Source organism: Delphinapterus leucas, chromosome 4, assembly GCF_059928025.1.
Source record: "Delphinapterus leucas isolate spDelLeu-1000000601 "Yukka" chromosome 4, BTC_Dleu_Yukka2, whole genome shotgun sequence".
Classification (NCBI taxonomy): Eukaryota; Metazoa; Chordata; class Mammalia; order Artiodactyla; family Monodontidae; genus Delphinapterus; species Delphinapterus leucas.
The window spans coordinates 119603200-119625208 of record NC_143132.1 but is presented as its reverse complement, the minus strand read 5'-3'; the positions used below and the strand labels follow the sequence as shown (position 1 = coordinate 119625208).

At 46.5% G+C, this 22009-nt stretch overlaps 1 protein-coding gene across 1 annotated transcript in view; it reads right to left on the bottom strand.

Annotated features, from left to right (window-relative positions):
• Positions 1–1737: 1737 nt before the first annotated feature.
• Positions 1738–22009, bottom strand: part of CLRN1 (clarin 1) — a 39787-nt gene continuing 19515 nt past the window's right edge. The window contains exons 2-3 of the mRNA XM_022582497.2: positions 16703–16882; positions 1738–2033 (exon numbers count right to left, since the gene is read on the bottom strand). Of these exons, the coding sequence (XP_022438205.1) occupies positions 1768–2033; positions 16703–16882 (446 nt within the window). The 3' untranslated portion in view covers positions 1738–1767. The remainder of the gene's footprint in view (positions 2034–16702; positions 16883–22009) is intronic.

Genomic DNA, 22009 nt, shown 5'->3' with positions numbered 1-22009 from the left:
ATGTGAGACAGTGGCTGCCACCTGGGGTGGGAGGTCGGACACAGTGCGATGATTGTTTTCCCGGGGCCTCTGATCCCCACAGAGAACGTCCTGGCCATATCCCTCTTGGGAGGGTTACTCTCAGGCCATGTGTCGCAAACGTTTCATCTGAGAGAAGGGAAGGGGGCAGCTTAAGTGCTGTCCTCTGAGGGCCCAGGTTGCATCTTCTTGTATTTTTGTGTTCCACCCAGTTTGCGGGGGGTCAGCAGTCCTCCTCTACTTCCCATCAGGAAGATTGTTAGTTTGCCTATTAGGTTGCCACTGAGGTTTCAGTTGCCGCTCTGAGTTATCTCTGTTTACAGAACAGAGAACAACCAGGGAGTTGTTTTCTAAAGAAGAAAGCTTCGTGTTAGAAGTTTTTCAAAACTCTGAGAAGAGAGAGAGGGATCCAGTGGGACTCTGGGGACTTCCAGGGCCTCAGGCCAGTTACCCTTGGCGGTGAAGTTCCTTGTGCTTTCCTGCTCACTCCTAGAGGAGCTGCTCTGAAGAAGCAGACGGGACCACGAGATGCTTCTGTATTTAACTGTTTCGTGAAGACTTCCAGAACTAGGCTCCACTAGCCCATTACTGAAATAAGCATCCCCTTCATCACTAGACTGACTTGTAGTCTTCTAGAAATTCTCCAGATATATCTCCTGAATGAAGGTAGAGAGACTAACGTCTGGAAACGAAGGGAGTGTTCTGATGTCAGCCTGTGGGTTGCAGGTCACCATCAGAGCACGTTATTTCTCAGGTAGACAGACAGTTGTTTTTTTCTTGTAACTTGTTCCCAAAGAGAAAAAAGTATTTTTTAAAACCAGCACTTTCAAAACCTCTTGTATGGCGGCTGAGTACCGAGCAGCTGTGGTGAGGGGCCTGGCAGTGTGTTCTCTGTCATTCTCTGCCTCTTCCTGAGCGCTGTCTCGAGGGCAGCAGGTGGAGGATAGAGGAACGGTCAGTTCTAGGCTCACTTGTGGCCTTTGGTTAGCGGCAGATCAATTTCATGGGTAATTCAGGAAAAAAAAAAAATTGACTTGAGTCATGCTTTTGTGACAGACCAAAACCCAAGATGACAGTGATATCGCTGTAATCCCAGAATGTAATATAATTTCATACTTGGGAATTAGTGCTCGAAAACACTAAAAACTTAGAAGCAACAGCCCCAATGAGTCATTTTGCATCAAGTTTACTAGGAAGAATCATTTTTCACGATTCCTCAGTGGTCCCAGCAATTACGTCTGTTGAAAGTACTGTGTTTCTTCTTTCTTCCTCTTAGAAGTTTATACATTTTGACCAATAGGCATGGATAGTAAGAGTGTGCTTTAAATGACTTTAAAAAAGCGCATTGATACACTTTATCAATGCTCATTTAATGCACTATCATTTTAGGAAAATGATTCCAGCTCTGTTTTCTGGTACCTGTGGCAACAAATGTGTAGATATATCAGAAATAGTACTTGTTTGTATTAAAATATATTCCCCATGCCTTCCAACTCCTACCTGATGGAGCAGGCATTTTGCACTCTGGTGTGGATACGGAGTAACAATTTGTCCATTCTAGTCAACTGTCTTGACTACCCAGGCGAAGCAATTTCCCACCAGGTTAAACAACCTTCCAAAGCCTTCTTTCTGCTCCCCTTACTTCCTGGCCTGTATCCTTAGTACGTAGTTTGTAAACATTATCACAGAGGGTTTGGTACTTTAATTTGTGCATCTAAAAGGTTGGACAAAATTAACCATGTTTGCCCTTCAGTACATTAGATCTGCAGCTACGTTAGTTGTCTCTGTGTCTTTAGATTTTGCAAAAGGGAACTGAAATCCAGCAAATCGTATTAGAAGCCCATTCAAAAAGTGAACAAAAAAGCAAATGAAAACCACCCAGAACGACGTGGTGTATTTTTCACTTTGCGTTTTGTAGGCATAAGTCCCTTCCTTATAATTTGCAATTTTTTCTGAGAGGCGGTGGATTTTCACTTCAGAGGCAAACAGTATCATGACAAGACAGCCGCAGGAGCCTGCAAGAGAAAGAACAAACAGCATGTTGGGACAAATATTTCCTGATTGTAAGGGACAGGAAAGAGGGTTTGTGTGCAAACTAAAGAAAGCCTTTTCCCGTCAACCTCATTTGCATTCTTCTGCAAAAATATATTTCAAATTTTTAATCGCGAGCCTGGTTCTCCAACCGATGGCTGGTAGTGCCTGGGTTATGGCTCTGCGTGAGAAGACTTTCGGGGGTGGTGTGGGTAGAATCAAGCCGATCTTACAAAGACTGGGAGACGTTCCACTTTGCGTGAGGAGAAGGCTGAATTGCTGGGCACCTTAAAAGCACAGTGGTGGAGTCAGGCTATAAAGCAGCCACTGCTATGGTGTGGCTTCAAAAGAACAATTTCTCTGTACTTCACAGGTCATGCAGAAAAAATGGCAGTCATCCAGCCCCCTTGTGAAAGGGCTGAGGGTTTCCTTCAGAAGGCTTTCATGGCTTCTCCCCCTCCTCGGGCTCCCACCTGGCCACAGCTGCCCAGATGTGTCCCTGAGCAAAGGCAACCATGGATAAGGTGTCAAGGCGGAGAGTATCTGTTCTCCTTGTTTGTAACAGAACTCAGGATTTTTACCTGGGCATGTGGCTGACTTGAATGAGGGCTACATTGGTTGAGGGGGGCTGGGATGTAGGGGCCGGAAAGTTTCCTTGAAGTGTGCAGTATTAGGGGCCTGCACTCTCTTTCCCCTGTCCTCCTTCCTGTAGCTGAAATATGGATGCAATGGCTGGAGCACCAGCAGACGTTTTGGACAAGGTGGCCTTAGAAATGGAAGCCATATATTATGGAAAAACAGGAAGGGAGGAATTTTGGATATCAGACATCGGGAGCCACCAGTGTCTTCAGTGGACTTTAACCTCTAGATTTTTGTGTGAGAGAATAATAAATATGTATTTTTTTAACCCATTATTATTTTATTTATTTATTTATTTATTTATTTTCAGCTGTGTTGGGTCTTCGTTGCTGCACGCGGGCTTTCTCTAGTTGGGCGAGTGGGAGCTACTCTTCGTTGCGGTGCGTGGGCTTCTCATTGCGGTGGTTTCTCTTGTTGCGGAGCACAGGCTCCAGGTGCGTGGGCTTCAGTAGTTGTGGCATGTGGGCTCAGTAGTTGTGGCTTGCGGGCTCTAGACCTCAGGCTCAGTAGTTGTGGTGCACGGGCTGAGTTGCTCCGCAGCATGTGGGATCTTCCCAGGCCAGGGCTCGAACCCGTGTCCCTTACATTGGCAGGCAGATTCTTAACCACTGCGCCACCAGGGAAGCCCTATTATTATTATTATTTTCCCCTTATTTATCACTCATTGGTGGCCTAATCTAATTTTAAGTGGTGTGGCTGTGACCTGGATGAGATCTCTGCAGGACAGGAGCACGTCATATTGAGTGGTGCCTGGAAACTCTAATAGTCCCCCTCCCATGAGGATGGAGAATAAGAGCCCCCCAGATGGGTGGATGGCACAGGGGCAGAAGGAGGTGGCAAGAGGGGCAGAGTCAGGGGCATCGAGGAGAGCCGGGGCTCCCAGGGCTCCCACAGCTACATCTGCACCCTAGGCCATCACAGTGGGGTGCTAGTTAACAGGAAACTTGCTGAGATGGTTTTCAGACTTTGATCAAACCAATTTGGGTTCAAACCCTGATTCCGCCAGTAGCTATGTGAAAGTAGTCAATTTTAACCTCCAAGCCTCCACTTCCTTGTCTATAAAATGTGGACAATAAAGATGATTCAAGATTAACACTTGGTATTAGAATTGGCACATAGAAGTGCTCACTAACTGGTAGCTGTTCCTCTGGTTTTTATGTATTTTTTCATCTTGCAAGTCTTCGTTCCACCACACGCCAAAAAACCCCTGAATCCATCAGATAGGCCACGCCAGAGAACGTACTGATACTATAGCGCCTCGTTCCTCCACATGCTCTCCCATTAGGTTTATGACTCCTTGAGGAGTGGTAAGTGCTTTTGCCTTCAATTACAGTTAATTCAAATGCCCTGGGAGCAGCAACATAGTGGCTTAAGTTCCCATTCATTAATTCACTCATTCATTTATTCCGTGAGACTTATTACGGGCCAAGCATGGGAATAGTGGTGGAGATTTCAACATTAAAGAAAATGCAGATGGTTTCTGCTGTAACAGAGAGTATAATCGGGCAGGGAACTCAGATAAAACAGTTGTAAACCAATTGCAGTGGGTGTCATAGTAAGGGAGGTGCAGGTAGCTATTACTGAGTAGGTGGGCAGCATCCTAGAAGGTCCTTTGGAAGTAGTTGTAGGAAAAGTTAGCAAAGGGAGGTTGGGCCGTGTGGGGAGAACGTTCCAGACATGAGGTGCTACCATGCAAATGATGTTCCCATTCCTTTTCCGAAGGCTGGGTTTGGGTTGGATAGATGGGGGTGGGGTTGGTTTGGGGGTGAGGAGGAAAGGTGAAATTCTATTTCTTCTGTGAGAATTTCACCTGGGACCGGCTCCCGCCACCATCATACATCCCCAAGTAATTAAGTGATATAATTTTCTTGAAACTTCACTTCCCACCAGCCTTGGAGAATATTCCTTTGTAAAAATTGTCAGCCTATTTTTGTATTCTGAGCTTAAAACCAGAGCTCTCCCCTGGCAATACTGTATTATTCCTTTATTGTTGGATCCAACAAAAAGGCTGAGATGCTGTTTTCTCTTTATCTTTTATTTGAAAATTGTGGAGAAAATGCCATTGCTTTTACCATAAGAACCTCTTTGTGTGAGGAGATGGTGAATTTCAGACAGAAGCGAAACACTGTATTTCCCTGGTGCTTGAAAGGAAAATTCAAGCTTGGTTTTCTTTTTCAAGTTGTTAAATATTTTAAAGGTACTGCTTTGTTGAGGAGAAAGCATCACACTGAGACTGCATTTCAAATTCTTAAAGTAAAAGTTGCTTGGGTATCTAAGACCCATAGCCCTTTACTGGAGCTAATACTTCAAGCATGCAAGCTCCCCAAACACGATATAGTTGTTAAGAGGATGGTCTGAGATTCTGCTCATGGAGTCTGGGGTTGTCCGTGAGGTCAACTTGGTCATTTCAGAGTCAGAGCATGGAAACCCAGCCTGAGTCTCTGCCAACCCCTCAGCGACGCTAGGACACACGGAGGGAAACAACTCAGTGTGAATTTAGGATATTTTTGCCTCTCTCTGTCCCTGGCTCTAAAGGAAATGTGGGACCACCAATACCTATTTATGGATTATGGACCAAAAGATACCCAAGAAGGGGCTTCCCTGGTGGCGCAGTGGTTGAGAGTCCGCCTGCCGATGCAGGGGACGTGGGTTCATGCCCCGGTCCGGGAGGATCCCACATGCCACGGAGCGGCTGGGCCCGTGAGCCGTGGCCGCTGAGCCTGCGCGTCCGGAGCCTGTGCTCCGCAACGGGAGAGGCCACAGCAGTGAGAAGCCCGCGTACCGCAAAAAAAAAAAAAAAAAAAAAAAGATACCCAGGAAGAGTTTCTGTTTGTGGCCTGGCTGCTGGGGACATGAAAAGAGGTGTGTAAGGGATGTGAGTGGTGGTGGGAACAGGGCTCAGCACGTTTTCCGGTCTGGCCCTTCGCTTCCAGCAAGGGGGCTCCTGCTATGGGTCCCACATTTAGAGGGTCCTGCTCTCTCTCCTGTTGACACCCCTCCGCATGGGGTGAGGAATGCTTGATGTCAGTGGGATGGGGCCATCTGGAGTCCCTGACCACATGCCAGATGGTACCCCTGGGACCCAGGAATTTCCTCCGCAAACAGCCCTGAGCACACTTCCTGGGCTGGCACGAGCATCTTCCCTGGGTCCATTTACACAGGGGTGGATTTTGTGGCTTCTGCTGTACAGGCCTGAGGGTGGCCAAGGAACAGCTGTTTGGGGGGCATGGTCAGAGCTCGGATACGCGGTGGAGAGTTCACACAATTATGCTCGAGGCCCTTTACGGCGTGGATGGAACCAGCCACGGGAAGAGAGACGAATAGACAGGGCTCGGCCCTCCTCTCATCACCACCTCAGGTGCAGAATTCCCAGGGCTCAAGAAGTCTAAATCTGAATCTGGCCTCCAGGTCCAGGTCCTAGAGAGACGTGTGTCAAGGGTGAAGGAGAAACATGTTTCACTGAATAGTCTATTAGCTTATAACTTTTAAACGATGAGACACGTGGTATGTGGGCTTTCATTTGTGCTCTTGCCCAAGGGTTAGGATCAAGCCTGCATGCTTCCTCCCAGTTACCCATGTCCCCCAAGAGCCCAAACTCAGCTGGGGCCATTTGGACAGATTTCCCCCTTGTCTGTCTATCTGACCAACACTGCTGCAGCTCATAAGAAAGGTTAAAGTTTACACCAGATTTAGGGAAACCTGACAAGCCTTGCTCAAGCTAGAATTTGGAATATAACCAGGCATACGAGGTTTTGCAGCCGGGTGTCTTACTCAAAGACGAGCCATTTTCCTTTCACGTGTTTGATTTCCCCACCATCTGGCTGGTACCGTAGTGTTTTTGTTTTTTTTTTTTCCCTTCTCCTTTTAATGACTTTGATTACTGAGTTAATTTCTGACCGAATAGGAGAGCTGAGTTATAGGGCTGTCACACCATGAATTATCAGTCAATTAACAAACATGTGTTATGTACTAGACACTACACACTCAGGGCTCTCCTCTGGCAGCCGAGACTACAGAATCGGTCACCTCTCCCCTCCAGTCCCTTACAATATAGGGAATGAAGCTCACAGCCAACAAGAAAGCTGCTTCTTTATCCCTCGGTGAGCCCCGAGAATGACTATACTTTATGGGTGGGAAGATCCTGCCAGGGTCCATGGGAGTCTAGGGTACCATGGGTTTCAGTAGACATGTGTTCTCAAAGGTGAAAAACACCTCTGAAACTTTCTCCTATTATCACTAAGATTGCATCTGGGAAATAGTAAATTAGAATTTCTATTCCATTTAAAGTAATGGCCAAGATTTCCAGAAAGCTAACATGTCATCTTTAAACTCTCTTAGAGATGATGAGTGGAAGCAGGATTTGCCCCTCCCAAATATACCACTTCAACAGATTGATTATTTTGAATTAAAGTTACTTAAGAAACAACTAGTGCAAGAAGGACACTCTGACCTTCCTCTGTCTCCCTGAAATCAGGAAATAAATTTCCCATATGAAGCGTACCCTCCCTGCACCTGGAGGGTAGAAGGCATCCTTAACACCAGAGATAGGGAATTCAGGGCCGAGATGGCTGTATAAACAAACCTTGCTACTTCTTCACTAATTTACTACCCCAAGCCCAAACTACTTTGGTCAGTTTTTCACAAATTTATTGTTTCTTTGTCTGAAAGGTATAAACGTGGCTTGCTTGGGTCATTTCTTTGAGTCTCATATTTTATGAGCTCCTGTACGTATGAAACGAAATTTGTTCTTCCCCTGTTAACCTGTCTTATGTCAATTTAATTATGAGGCAGCCAAAGAACCTGGAAGGGAAGAGTGAAAACTTTTTCTCCCCTACAATGACAACTGTTAGAGGCATTCCATTTCCTCTACAGAATGATAAGTTGAAGATTTCCTTCTTTAAGGAGTCTTGAGAGATGATACATGGGGTTGAAAAAGCCACTTCAGGTGTAAGTGCTAATTTTCTATGAAATTATGTAATCTCACTAGAAAGTCAGTTATTATTGGTGAGATCTCCAGCAATGATTTCTTCCCCAAATGGAAGCTGCTCCAGTTCCAAACTGCTTTAGAGACCAATGGCTACCATCTAGACTAGTAAAGCAAGCTAATATCTAAGAGTAGATTTTGAGGTCATAATGGAGAGCAATTTGGTCATGTATTTCCAAAGAGCAGGTGAGGAGGAAGTTATAACACCAGCTGGGTTCAGCTTTTCCCCTTCTTCTGTGATATAATGTCTTCTGTAATGGAGAGTTGAAGAGCCCATATCTAACTTAAGTTTTACAGATGTCATGTTAGTGAGAAGAGTGATTCATGTAAAGATCTTTTTCTCATTTGAACTGATTTTCAGAAAAGGAGATTGTCATGTGTTACTAGAAAATATGTAGAGCTGCTTCTGTTTTATTCATTTACCAACAAACACTTATTGGATGCTGACTGAACTGTTCTGGGCACTGGGGATACAGCACTGAATAAAGCAGACAAAAATCCCTATCTTCATGGAGCTCTCAGTGGTAGAGAGAGTGGAGAGAGAGGCTATAACAACATAAGTAATTCCATTCTGTAGTTTATCAGAGTGTGATGTGTACTAAGGAGAATAAAATAAAGCAGGGAAGGGGGATGGCCTGGGGAAGATGACACTTTAGTGCCTCTTGAAGAAGTCGGGGGTGAGAAGGTAGGTATTGGAGGGGAAGAGCATTTCAAGCTGAGGGAACAGAGAGTGCAAAGGGAACCAGGGGATTTGAGCAGAGAGAAGAAGAGAACGAGGCAGAGGGGAGTAAGAGGTGAGGTATGTGTGCGGGTTTCTAGGGTGGGCACAGCAAGTGCTGCTTTGGTGGTCGTAGCAAGGACTTGGGTTGTGACTCTAAATGAAACAGAGGGGAGACACTTGTGCATGTTCTGAACAGGACAGGAGTCTCTTTGCAGTTGTGACAGGACAAGATTGAGAATCTCCTTGCACCAGATCATGCACGGCCGGGCCCCGTGCAAAGTGAGTTAAACAGTCCTTCTGTCGCGTCCTTGCCGTGAATGACCTGAATGCAATCCCGTCACTACGGTTCTGCCCCTTCAGATGCTGCCCTGTATCTCAAAACAAAATTCCTTGTCCGTTGACCATCACGGGCTGGCTAATATTACTTCTCTCCCTTCTGTGGCCTCCTTCCAAAGTTTATGCTGAGAAACTAGTCTTTTTGTTGCTGACTTTTCCTACCACCAATCCTATCCTTCCTCAGGCTCTGTGGCTTTAATGCCCAGGTGTCCCTGGATCTTTCTCAGACTCTGAACAACAGCTCCTCCATAAGGACTGAAGTGGAACTAAGTTGCAGATGGTTTTTCACTAACAGTTGCAGAATAATATGCCCTAGACTTATTACAGAGGCCAGGGTATGATTAATACTGAGACTGATGTGTGACGTGAAGCATCCTTCTATTCCTGCGCTGCTCTTTATTTTCCTGTCTTCTTGTTTTACGTATGACTGAGCTTATTTCTGTTCCATGCCACGGCTGTAATTTTCGTAATTAATTATGTCCACATTAGGAGTATCCCCTTTTTAAAGAAAGGCAGTTGTTTTCTTTGTTTGCCTTGCTTGGTGTAACTCAAACCTGATGCTACACGTAAGACAAGGCATAATAAATACGCTTTGCAATAAGTCCCCATTTCGGTGGTTTTCATCACCTCTAAAAGGCCTGAACCAATACATTTCATAGCATCCTCAGGGAATATTCCCTGAACTGTCTAGGATGTCCCACTAAGGATCCATGGCAAGTCTTCCACGTAACCTGCTCTCTTAGATGCATATGTGGGTTAGACTCTCTATCATCAATTGGGAACCTTCTCAAATGGAATGTGTAAAAGGCATATATCAGTGCTCCAGTGTGAAACTGTGTGTCTAGTTGCTGCTATACTCACCTCCTTCTATTTGGGCACCTGCTCTTTCTCCACCTCCTTAATTTGAGGGCCTTTCTCTCTCCTACTGTGTTATAAACCTTGAGGAAAGTGTTTTTCACCCTGTTTTCCCCATTCTGCCTTCCCCTGCCACTCTTCCCTCCCTCTCATTGACTCTCGCAGGTGGCCTCCCTTTCCCATACTTCATTGTTGATCTGTACTCTTTTTTTTTTTAACTTTTAATTGGAGTAGCGTTGATTTACAATGTCGTGTTTGTGTCTGGTGTACAGCAAAATGATTCAGTTATTTATATATATATGTATGTATGTATGTATATATATTCTTTTTCATATTCTTTTCCATTATGGTTTATTACAGGGTACTGACTATGGTTCCCTGTGCTCTACAGTAGGCCTTGCTGTTTATCTGTTTGTTTGTTTGTCTGTTTGTTTTTGTGGTACGCGGGCCTCTCAATCTTGCGGCCTCTCCCGTTGTGGAGCACAGGCTCCGGACGCGCAGGCTCAGCGGCCATGGCTCATGGGCCCAGCCGCGGAAACCCACGTCCCCTGCATCGGCAGGCGGACTCTCAACCACTGCGCCACCAGGGAAGCCCTGTTTATCTGTTTTATATCCAGTTGTCAGTATCTGCTAATCCCAGACTCCTAATTTATCCCTTCCCCACCCCCTTCCCCCTTTGGTAACCATAAATTTGTTTTCTACTGTTGGCCTGTACTCTTGAAACATCCCCCTCTTGTAGCCTCTGGGACACCACGTCTCCTGATTTTCCTTCTTCCTCTCCAGACACACCTAGTCAGTGTCCTTTGCTGCCTCCTTCTCCTCTTTCTTCTCAACCCCAAAATTAACTGATGGTGTTATTCAGGGATTGGTCCTAGGCCAATTTTTCTCTATCTACATTCTCTTCCTAGATGATCTCACCCATGTTCATTGCTTTGAGTGATATCTATATCCTGACAACTCTTAAATTTATGTTTTTTGTCTAGACCTCTTCTCTGAGCTCCAGACTCATATATCTGACTGTCTACTTGAAATGTCCTCTTGAACATCTCATAGGATCTCAAACTTGACATGCCCTTAATGGAACACTTGATTTCTAATGCTAAGCTCCTCTCCCCACTTCTTTTTTGCCCTAAACTCTAAGCCTGTTCCTCCCCTGTCTTATTCAGCTGGGTTAATGCCACCACTGTCTACTAGTTGCTTAAGCTACCTACAAAACATTTTGGATCTACTTTCAAAATGCTTTTAGAATACATTCATCTCTCTCCATCTCCAATGCAATAGCCTAGTCTTTCACCAGACATTTCTTAAAGGGGAAATCAGTTGGACTTCCCTGGTGGTGCAGTGGTTAAGAATCCGCCTGCCGATGCAGGGGACACGGGTTCAAGCCCTGGTCCGGGAAGATCCCACATGCCAGGGAGCAAAGAAACCCATGTGCCATAACTACTGAGCTTGCGCTCTAGAGCCTGAGAGCCACAACTACTGAGCCCACGTGCCACAACTACTGAAACCCACGCGCCTAGAGCCCGTGCTCCACAACAAGAGAAGCCACGGCAACGAGAAGCCCGTGCACCACAACGAAGAGTAGACCCCGTTCGCCGCAACTAGAGAAAGCCCACGCGCAGTAACGAAGACCCAATGCAGCCAAAAATAAATACATTTATAAAAAATTAAAAGGTAAATCAGCTATCAGACAGCTTCTTAAGGACTTTCAGAAGTGTCTCATTGCAATTAGAATCCATTCTGAAAGACTTGCCGTGGCTTTTGAGGTCTGACGTTAACTGACGTCAACTGATCTAATTTTTTTTTTTTTTGGCCATTTTCCCCTCACTGCCTGTTCTCTAGCCACGTGGGCCTTCTTTCAGTGTCTACAACAAGCTGGCCTCTTTCCCTAGCATCCTCATGTGTGTTTTTTCCTCTCCTTGGGAAGTTCTCTGAGGATCCTTAGCTCTTTTGTATCTTTAGAACTCAGCTACCTGGAGTAGCCTTTGCCGACCACCATATCAAGACCCGATCTTCCCTTCCCTTCATTCTGTATCATGACAGCCTGTTCATCACCATTATTGTGATCTTTAATTCCCTATGTAAACTTCTGTTGACTCTCCCACTAGATTTTAGCCTCCACGAAGGCAGGACTGTGTGCCTGATGGGTTGTGGTAACACCAGTACCTCTCATAATGGCTGCTACGTGGTGGCACTCAGTCAGCGTTTGTTGAATAAATGAAATGAGTGCACCTGTATCAGTGGTTCTTGACACTGGTCACACATTAGAATTATTACCTACGAAACCTTAAAAAAAAAAGAAAAAAGACCAGTGCCCAGTCTCCACCCCCAGAGACTCCAATTTGTGATGTGGGACCAGCATCAGTATTTTTGGAACTTACTTCTGGTGATTCTAATGCATGGTCCGGGAAGAGAATCACTGTCCAAAATGAACCATGGGAGATCATTAAGATATTACTAAAATCCTAACTCAGGGAAAGACTTCTCAGGCCTGGGTTATGATTGACAAGATGAGAAAGAGCAAATTAACTGACTTGGGTGGGTTTCATGGAACAATGATAGTGGGAAGAAAAGTTACATGAAGAAGGCTGAGGAATGTGAACCAGACTGAAGGCCGTGAGAAGTGGAAGAGGCACTTTTCTGGTCCAGGAGGGCAACAGGATATTGGGCTGCAAGGACAAGCAGGCTGTGGTGACAAACCGTTGCTGACCTCATCCAGAAGTTGGTGCCCTTTTTCCTTTTCTCCCCCTGAGGTCTGGCTTGCAGTGCATCAGGGAACTCAAGGAGATGCCCACAGCATTGTTACTCTAGGCAGCATGCAAGGTCCCAGACAGACAAGCCGGAAGAGCTCCTTTCCCTTCTCTTCCCCCCCCAAGGAGGATGCCAAGCCTGGGGGTCTCATCCAGCAGGGAGGTAGACAGCTGAAGAAAGAGCCCTGGTGTGACATCAGCACAAGGAAAGGTGGCATCTTGGGGAACCCAGGGCTGAGTAGGAGGAGAAGAAGAAAAGGGAGGAAGGAGTTTTTCTCTGCTGGCTATGAGGGAGGCCACCGGGGTAGAGAAACAGGGGGGGAAACTCAGCAGAAGAGAGCTGCCCCAGGGGAAGGAGGTCTCTAGTGAAAGGTGACTCCCACGGGCATTAAGGGACCCCCCCCCCAATACAGGCTCTGGCCTCTGAGTGTGTGATTCATTGCCTCACATTCCAAGTGTTTGTGATAAGGGCCGTGAAATCCCCACCTTTCCACGAGTGGAGTTTAAAGCTGGGGTCTCTGTGAATATTACAACCTTCGATAAACTTTCCCAAGCCTCCAGGGGCTTATGGGTACTATACGTAGATCAAAGGGAATGAAGTAGTTAGTCTGTGATTCAAGAGTGACCTGTTACCTCTAGAGGTCACAAACTGTCAGTCCATCTGACCTTCAAACACGTTTCGTTGTCAGGCACAGATTTTTAAAAATTGTTGAAAATTCTGGTTTTTAAAAATAATAATTTTTTAAAAATTGTTGAAAATTCTGGTTTTTAAAAATAAGAATGTTAGGGCTTCCCTGGTGGCGCAGTGTTCGAGAGTCCGCCTGCCGATGCAGGGCACACGGGTTCGTGCCCCGGTCCGGGAAGATCCCACATGCCGTGGAGCGGCTGGGCCCGTGAACCATGGCCGCTGAGCCTGCGTGTCCGGAGCCTGTGCTCCGCAGTGGGAGAGGCCACAACAGTGAGAGGCCCACGTACCGCAAAAAAAAAAAAAAAAAAAAAAGAATTTTATCTGTTTAAAAAAAAACAGATAATCTGGAAACACTAGGCCTTTATCCTCTGTAAGACGCAGATCTGGAGCTGGCTCCATCTTTCCTTTCTCCCTCTCTCTTCCTTCCCTCGTCCACAAACCTTTATTGAGCACCTGCTTTTGCAACAAGTTCAAGGATAAATACAGTACAGTGTGAGCCCAGGGCCTGTGTTCCCGCATATATTTCTGTGCTCAGGTTTTCTCTGCACTAGACTTGGCCAAAAGCCGAGATAAGATCTGGGACTTGGATTAAAGCCTGCATTCTCTGAGTCATCCTGCTTTCAAATACCGTTAGTTTGGTCGTCCCTTAGAATGGTCAGATAATTTGTCTTCCAAATGGGCTGTTCTCAGTTTCATTCAGAAGCCAGGGTGTGAGATGGCTGTGCCACTTAATAAGCTGTTGTGTCTTGGCATCAAACCAGCTCTCTTCTTTTCTGTGCTTTGTGATGCTGGGTGCAGACTCCCCCCACTCTTGCTCTGCCTTGTCACCTGCCCCAGTCCTACCAACAGGGAGGATACCAGGGCAGGGGAGGAAGGTCTGGCTGGCCTTGCCACGAGGTAGCACTTCTCTGGGCCTCAGCTGAGGAGTTCCCAAGCCCTTTCCACGTTGCCAGAGCTGCCTGCTGGTGTCACATGACAGTGCCATCTCCTCTGTGTACAGTGCCACCTCCTCAGAGGTCTGAGACCCAGTGCCCCGAGGCCTCTCCTTAAGCCTCTAGGTTCTGGTAACACTAAACACTTCCCTGGGTTCCCCAGCCCTAGGGCTGGCCACTGCTTTGCGACATTGCCATCTCTGAGTTACCTCAGCGTCTCCTTGTTTTTCAGTCCTCCAACGTCTATTTAATCAACTCCCTATAGCCCTGGTTCTCAAACCTGAACTTGCATCAGAATTACCTGCAGGGCTTGGTAAAGCACAGATGGCTGGGCCCTACTCGAGAGTTTCTGATTCAGGCGGTCTGGGGTGAAGCTGGAGAATTTGCTTTTCTATCAAGATCCCAGGTGATGCAGATGCTCTGGTCTGGGGACTCCACTTGAAGAGCCACAGCTGAACATTATATTCCCTCTGTTAAAATACTGTGTATCCTGTTGTCTAGCTGGTCCCTGGTTGTTTCAAGGGCCTTCACTAAAACGGCACACCACCCAGATCCTCCAGTTTGGTTTGCTGTCGTGGGTGGGGTGAAGTAATCCCAATACCCACTTCTAACCTGACCTTCCCTTGAGATTGAACCACTACCTCTGTCTGTCTGTGTGCACCCTGTACTTGCGTTCTAGCTCCTCTGCCCTGATTGCAAAGCTCTTGGCCTTCCTTTACATTATTCTGTTCCATCTCTTTGGATCTTTTCCCACTGCCTCTTCAGGTCTACTCTGCTAATTCCATCCCATTTGCATTCTGTGCTGTTTAAGTGACCGGCTTAACATCTCCTTCTGGGCTTGCTTTCGCAAGTCAGTGAATACGTACTGAATCGTTTACTGTGTGCAGAGGCCCATGCTGGATGCTTTCCCTAGCGATCCAAAGATGAGGAGGACCTAGACACTGTCGTCATAGGGTAATCATTTCTGCACAATTGAAACTGTATTATTTGCTTGTGAAAAATATGGAGAAAATATTAGCAGAACCTCTGCTAGAGAGAGAACTATTTTGGTTGGGTAAATAATTTGAATAGCAAGATGTAGATGGCGGAAGACCCCAAGAAGTTGAGACAGGCTGAGACCTGGGCCCCTTTGTCTCCTCGAACGAAAGAATACAAAGAAACTACAAGGGACTAAAAATCACTGCACGCATGTGCACGTGGGGCAAATTATGAACAGTAAGATACAAAAAGGTCAAAGCGCAGCTGCCACTTCTGAGTTGCGGGGAGCAAAAGCGGGGTACTGCGCAGGATCCCTGCGCACAGCACCACCAAGGGGGTGAGCAGACCACCCGTCACCCCTCCAGCCTGACCCACCGATCTGCTCCCAGCCTCACCCCATTTAAGGAAGCGGCTCCCCCACCTCAGCGAGCAAGCTAGGGTACCTGTTACTTGGTGTTACTCCCTTGTGCTTCAGCACAAGTCCCAGTAAAGCCTTGCCTGAATTTCGCATTTCACCAGTTTCTATTGAACCCAGGTTGGTAACAAAGGGTGCTCAAGTGATCATGAATAGAGGCTCATATACTGCTTTCTAAGACAAGGGAGCACCCGTTAACTACAAGGCTTTGTTTGATAGAGAGGGAGCTATGCGAGTTTGTGGCTGGAGTTGAATTGTGCAGGGAGAAGGGAGTGGTGTCAAGAGAGGGAAGGGGCCTGGTGGCCTGGGGGCTGGGGGCTGGCAGCCAAAGGGCAGCTGCAGAGAAGCAGAGAGTCTGATATGGATCTTCAATACACTGTTTGCTGGTGTGAGTTATATTCTCTCTCATCTCTCCATGAAATCACTAATACAATTACTTGCTTCCTGGGGATATGACAAAGCATTGAGTCTTTTTTGCAAGTTTGGAGTGGGGTGAAATCAGAGACCAACCACTGAAGGATGGTGCATATGAGTTATGTAGACACTTTCGATTTTCTCATCTCTTTCTCTTTCTTGTAAATATATCCTAAGCACCCTGTGGCACTGACTGGGTTTTATATTGTTTCCCATCAGCCCTAGTTACTGAGTAGGACGTGTTTATTAATGAACTAATTTTGGGGTTTAGAGCTTTCTCCTTGCCCAGATACACAAAGACCCTATAGGCCTGAATATGGCAACTCATGTGTGGGTGGAACACTGGCTCTTTACTCTTTTTTCATGGCTTTTATTTATTCTTCTGGTTAGGAATAAATAAATGCACATTACTGAATGTTTGGAAATAGTAAAAAGTATGAGAAAAAATGAAAATCACCCGTAATTTTACTGCTCAGAGATAACTACTACCAACAGAATACACTCTCTTTCTCTCTCTCTCTATGTGTGTGTGTATATATACATATATATATGTATTTATGTATATATATGTAGGCTATATATATGGAGAGTCTATATACAATATATGTATATATTCTCCATATTTATATATAAAATCAAATTAGGTTCATGTTTATAACATCTTATATACAGCTTTTTTCACTTTTTGATACAAGCACTTGTTCTTTTGATTTCATCTTCTTCAAAAATATAGTTCAATGCCATCTAGTCAAATAGATCACCATAATGAATTTATTGAATTCCCTATTGTTGGATAATTATAGTTATCACCACTCTTTGCTCTCATAGATAGTGCCACCGTGGACATCCACGTATATGTACTGTCACTTTACATTTGGGTAGCTCTGTCTTTTGCACATTGAAAAGCGCATTTGTCTTCAGAGGTAGAATTCTGTACTCACCGGAAATGAAGCTCAAGAGATACAACCCCAGTGGACCATGCAGGGTTTCAAAGGGCTTGCCGAAAGCATTGTACATGAAGAAGGCCGTCCCCACCAGGGTTAAAACGATAAGGATCGTGGAGAAAAGAATGACATTGACGTGGATACTCACTGGGATGGCTTTGAGCAAATCTGGGAAAACTGAAGATAAAACAAAGATTAGAGGAAATTTCATCAGCGGTCATCTGCAAGTGTAATTTTAAAAAATTAAATCCCTCTTTTTTTTAACTTCAAAAATCACTAAAATCCTTCAGATGAATACATTCTCACTTACTAATTTACAAGGGATTTACAAAAAGGTTTAAACATGGGATTATTTTATAGAACTCACCAGTAAAAACTAGCAAAGGGGGAGATTTGAGGGAATTTTTTTTTTTTTTTTGCCCTCGCTCATATGTAATTACTTAAATAAACAAGTGCTGGCTTTATAATCAAAATCTATACATTTTGATGACCAAACTTTTAATGACATTTCTCATTAGTCTTTAAAAAAAAAAGGTCTATCTTGTAATGACATTTTCAGAACTGGGGGAGTTCAAACATCAGGAGGTTTCTATATTTCCTTTGCTACAAAAACAAAAATTGTTTCTTGTCCACACCAAGATTAAAGAATGGGGTATTTTCAGTCAACTTCAATATTTTGATGTAGCACAAGCTGTGGGAAAATAATTTCTGGTGATACAAGAAATATTTTCCATTTAGAAAACATGCCAAATCTATTTCTAGATTTTGTGTTCAGGGCAAGTTTTTCTTGTTTGCAGAGGAAATGAAATACTTTATAAATGTAGGATTTCTCTTATCTGGTGGGTCATCAGCATGCTTAGCATCAGTGAATCTGGAAAAGCCAAACTGGAGAAGTTCAGTTTAGTCCATTTTAGTTTCCCAGACTTTATTTATTGAGCACCTACTGTGTGCCAGACACTGTTCTAGGCGCTGGAAATGGAGCCATAAAATAAGATAGACAAGGTCCCTGTTGTCTTATGGAGTTTACATAACCTAATGGGAGTTGATAGACAAATAACAGGTAAACAAATGAATGTGATAGTTGATTGCCAAAGAAGGCCACCATCAATTCCTTTCCTCCGTTTACATACGTGTCACTTCTGCTTTAAGAGGTAGAATTTATTCCTCAATCCCCTTGAACCTGGGCTGGCTTATGACTGCTTTGACCATTTGAATATGGCAGCAGAAATACATTGTGCCACTTTCAGGCCTGGCTTATAAGAGGACCAACCATTTCCACTTCTTTCCTCTTGGAGACTTGAGCTGCCATGCAGGAAGTCCAGTTCTCTGCTGGAAAAGGAGGCCACCCAGAGGAGCACCGGGGCACCAGACAAGGGAGGGAAGAACCTTAGACATCCAGCCCAGAAAAGCCTCCAGATGACTCCAACCCCAGCTGCTGTTTAACTGCAACAGGGAAAGTCCCAATCAAGAACTGCCCAGCTGAACTGGTAAATTTCTGTTTCAAGCCCCTGAGTTTTGAGCGGCTATTACCCACTGATAACAAGACACTTTCGGATTGTGATAATGCTGTGGAGAAAGAAAACAGGGTGATGGGATTTTGAGTGACTGGATGAGTGGATGGGGGTGGTCAGGAAGGTGACACCTGAGCTGACACCTGAATGTTGAGAAGGAAGTGCCTGTATAAAGGCCTGGGGCAGAGCGTTTCAAGGAAGAGGAACACAGCTGAGGCAGCAGTGTGCCGGTGTGGGCCACGGTTCCTGGTGAATGAGGTGGAGGAAGAAGTGGGTTTCTGTAGGCTGGGATCAGATTCTTGGCACCTGCTAGATCCTGGTCTGTTGACCATGGTGGTGGGGGTGGGGGGGGGCGGTCTGCCTTTAGGCTAAATTCATTTGGAAGCCACTAGAGGTTTTTTTTTTTTAACATCTTTACTGGAGTATAATTGCTTTACAATTGTGTGTTAGTTTCTGCTTTATAACAAAGTGAATCAGTTATACATACACATATGTTCCCGTATCTCTTATTTCCCACTAGAGGGTTTTAAGTAGGAGAGTGACCTAATCTACTTCAGGATGTGAAAAGATCGCTCTGCCTGATGAGTAATGAGTACCCAAGGGAGGGGGAAGGGGGAGAGGGGAGGGGGAGGGGGAGGGGGAGAGGGGGGGAGGGGGAGAGGGGAGGGGAGGGGGAGGGGGAGAGGGGGGAGGGGGAGGGGGGAGGGGGAGAGGGGAGGGGAGGGGAGGGGAGGGGAGGGGAGGGGAGGGGGAGGGGGAGAGGGGAGGGGAGGGGAGGGGAGGGGGAGGGGGAGAGGGGAGGGGAGGGGGAGGGGGAGAGGGGAGGGGAGGAGGAGGGGGAGAGGGGAGGGGGAGAGGGGAGGGGGAGAGGGAGAGGGAGAGGGGAGGGGAGGGGGAGAGGGGGGAGAGGGGAGGGGAGGGGAGGGGAGGGGAGGGGAGGGGGAGGGGGAGAGGGGAGGGGAGGGGGAGGGGGAGAGGGGAGGGGAGGGGGAGGGGGAGAGGGAGGGGGAGAGGGGAGGGGGAGAGGGGAGGGGGAGAGGGGAGGGGGAGGGGGGAGGGGGGAGGGGGGAGGGGAGGGGGGAGAGGGGAGGGGGAGGGGGAGGGGGGAGAGGGGAGAGGGGAGAGGGGAGGGGGAGGCGGAGGGGGCAGGGGAGGGGGAGAGGGGAGGGGAGGGGGAGGGGGAGAGGGGGGAGGGGGAGGGGGGAGGGGGAGGGGGGAGGGGGAGGGGGAGGGGGGAGAGGGGAGAGGGGAGGGGGAGAGGGGAGGGGAGGGGAGGGGGAGGGGGAGAGGGGAGGGGAGGGGGAGAGGGGAGGGGAGGGGGAGAGGGGGGAGAGGGGAGGGGAGGGGAGGGGGAGAGGGGGGAGAGGGAAGGGGGAGAGGGGAGGGGAGAGGGGAGGGGGAGAGGGGAGGGGGAGGGGGAGAGGGGAGGGGGAGGGGAAGAGGGGAGGGGGAGGGGGAGAGGGGAGGGGGAGGGGGAGAGGGGAGGGGGAGGGGGAGAGGGGAGGGGGAGAGGGGAGGGGGAGGGGGGAGGGGGGAGGGGAGGGGGGAGAGGGGAGGGGGAGGGGGAGGGGGGAGAGGGGAGAGGGGAGGGGGAGGCGGAGGGGGCAGGGGAGGGGAGGGGAGGGGAGGGGAGGGGGAGGGAGAGGCCAAGGGTGGAAGCCGGGATACTGGGGGTGGGTGTGGGGAGGTGGCAGGTATTTACAGTGATAAGAGATGGAGGCCTGGTCTAACGTGTAGCAGTAGAAGTGGTGAGAGCTTGTCAGATGTGGAGATGGAAGATAGAACTTGTTGAAAGAAAGAAATCAAGGATAACTCCTACTAGAGTAACTGAATAAATGGTGATGCTATTGAGACAGATAAGTAGAAGGAGCAGGTTTGGCCAGGGGAGGGGGAAGTGATGCAAGAGTTCTGTTTTAGATATTTTAATTTTGAGCTGTGTTTCGGATATCCAAGTAGAGACGACAAATAGGATTTGTCTGCAGGTCCAGGGAGAGGGTGGAGGTGTTTAAGGAGGTGAAACTAGGGTGAGGAAAGCAAGGTACCTAGGGCAAATAGGGAAACTTAAGGAGACAGTCACGCTCTGGGGCCAAGCCTGCCCTTGCACAAGCCCAAGAGTAAATGTCTCCTTAACTTTTATGACCTAGGGGCCTCCGTAGCCTCACCCTGGTTCTGGAGCTCGTATTTAAAGCCAAGGGAATGGCTATCACCTGTGGAGAAGCTGTAGCTAGAGGAGAGAAGGGCCCAGGAGAGAAAGAGAGCTTGTGAGTTAGGAGCAAATCCATGGATTGGACAGCAGGAAGCCAAGGGAAGAAAATGTTTCAAGGAGGAAGTGGTCGGCTGTGCAAATACATGTCCTAAGGCCACAACGCTGTGCTCCTGACCACGTGTCAGAAAGCAACCAGGTGAAGGAGTTGCAACCCGGTTGAAGGGTTCAGAACAAACCCTTCACTACTGCTAGATATAACTACCTACCTACAGACATGCATAAAACATGCTTAGCGCTATCGGATAGGGAACATCCTCTTCACGAGTACCGACAAGGTCATTTGTTTGTGCCCTGCCGGCGCTCACTCAGGGTCCTTGCTCAGAAGTCATGGGCAGGTCATTTGACTACTGAGGTTTACTTGCACTATATTTCTTTTACCTTCCCATAAGAGAAATGCACACTAAATCTATGAGATACCATTTTCCACAAATCATATTTACAAAGATTAAAACGTTTAGTGATATCCTGTGTGAGCTAAGGTGTAGGGAAATGGAGATCCTTGGGCACTTTTCTTGGGAGTGTAAATTGGTACAGCTTCCTTTGGGGCAGTTGGGCACTACCTATAAAGAATTAAAATGCACATATCCTTTAGCTCAGCAATTTTACTTCCAGGAGTTTATCCTATGGATATTTTGCATATGAATCCAATAAAATATTACAAGGGTATTCATGGCAGCATGTTTTTGGTAAAAACAAAAGGTTGGAAATAACTTACATGTCTATCAGTATGGCATCCATCCAGTAGAATTAAGTCAGTGATTTCAAACAATGAAGCAAATGCGATGTTAGATGAAAAAAACACATCAAACAAAGAAAAGTGCCTCATTCTATCATTTGGGTAAAAGCCAAAGGAGAATGTATATAATAACAAGTAATTATTTAGGTACTTAACTTACCTGATTTAATTCTCTCAGCAATGCCATGAGATAGGTACTATTATTAGTTCTCTTTACCAGAGGAAAAAACTGGGGCTCAGAGGCGATGTGCCCAAGATTTTTACTTAGTAAGTGGCAGAGTACAGACTTGAACTCATGTCCTCACTCTTATCTACCAGGCTACAGCCTGGGGACAGGCGTGCTTGTCTAGGTAGAGACTATTTCTAGAGGATTACACATGAAACTGGTAACACTGCTTCTGGGGGAGGAGACTGAGAGATATTTCATTATGTACCTTTTAGTACAGTTTGGAAAAAAACTTTTTACCACTCTGCAAGCATTATCTATTCAATAAATACATGAATACTTAAAAAAAAACAATTAAAAGGATAAATGAAGACAAAAAATTCCCATGACTGTTCTAGATTAAAAGACACTTAGATGTACTAACCAAATGCAACATACAGGTATTATTTGGGATATGAACAAAACTTTATGAAAGGCATTTTGAGATTACCAAGGAAAATTGAACGTGGACTGAGTTTTAGATGATATTACATAACTATTATTGATTTTTTTTTTTTTTTTGCGGTACGTGGGCCTCTTACCGCTGTGGCCTCTCCCGTTGCGGAGCACAGGCTGGCTCCGGACG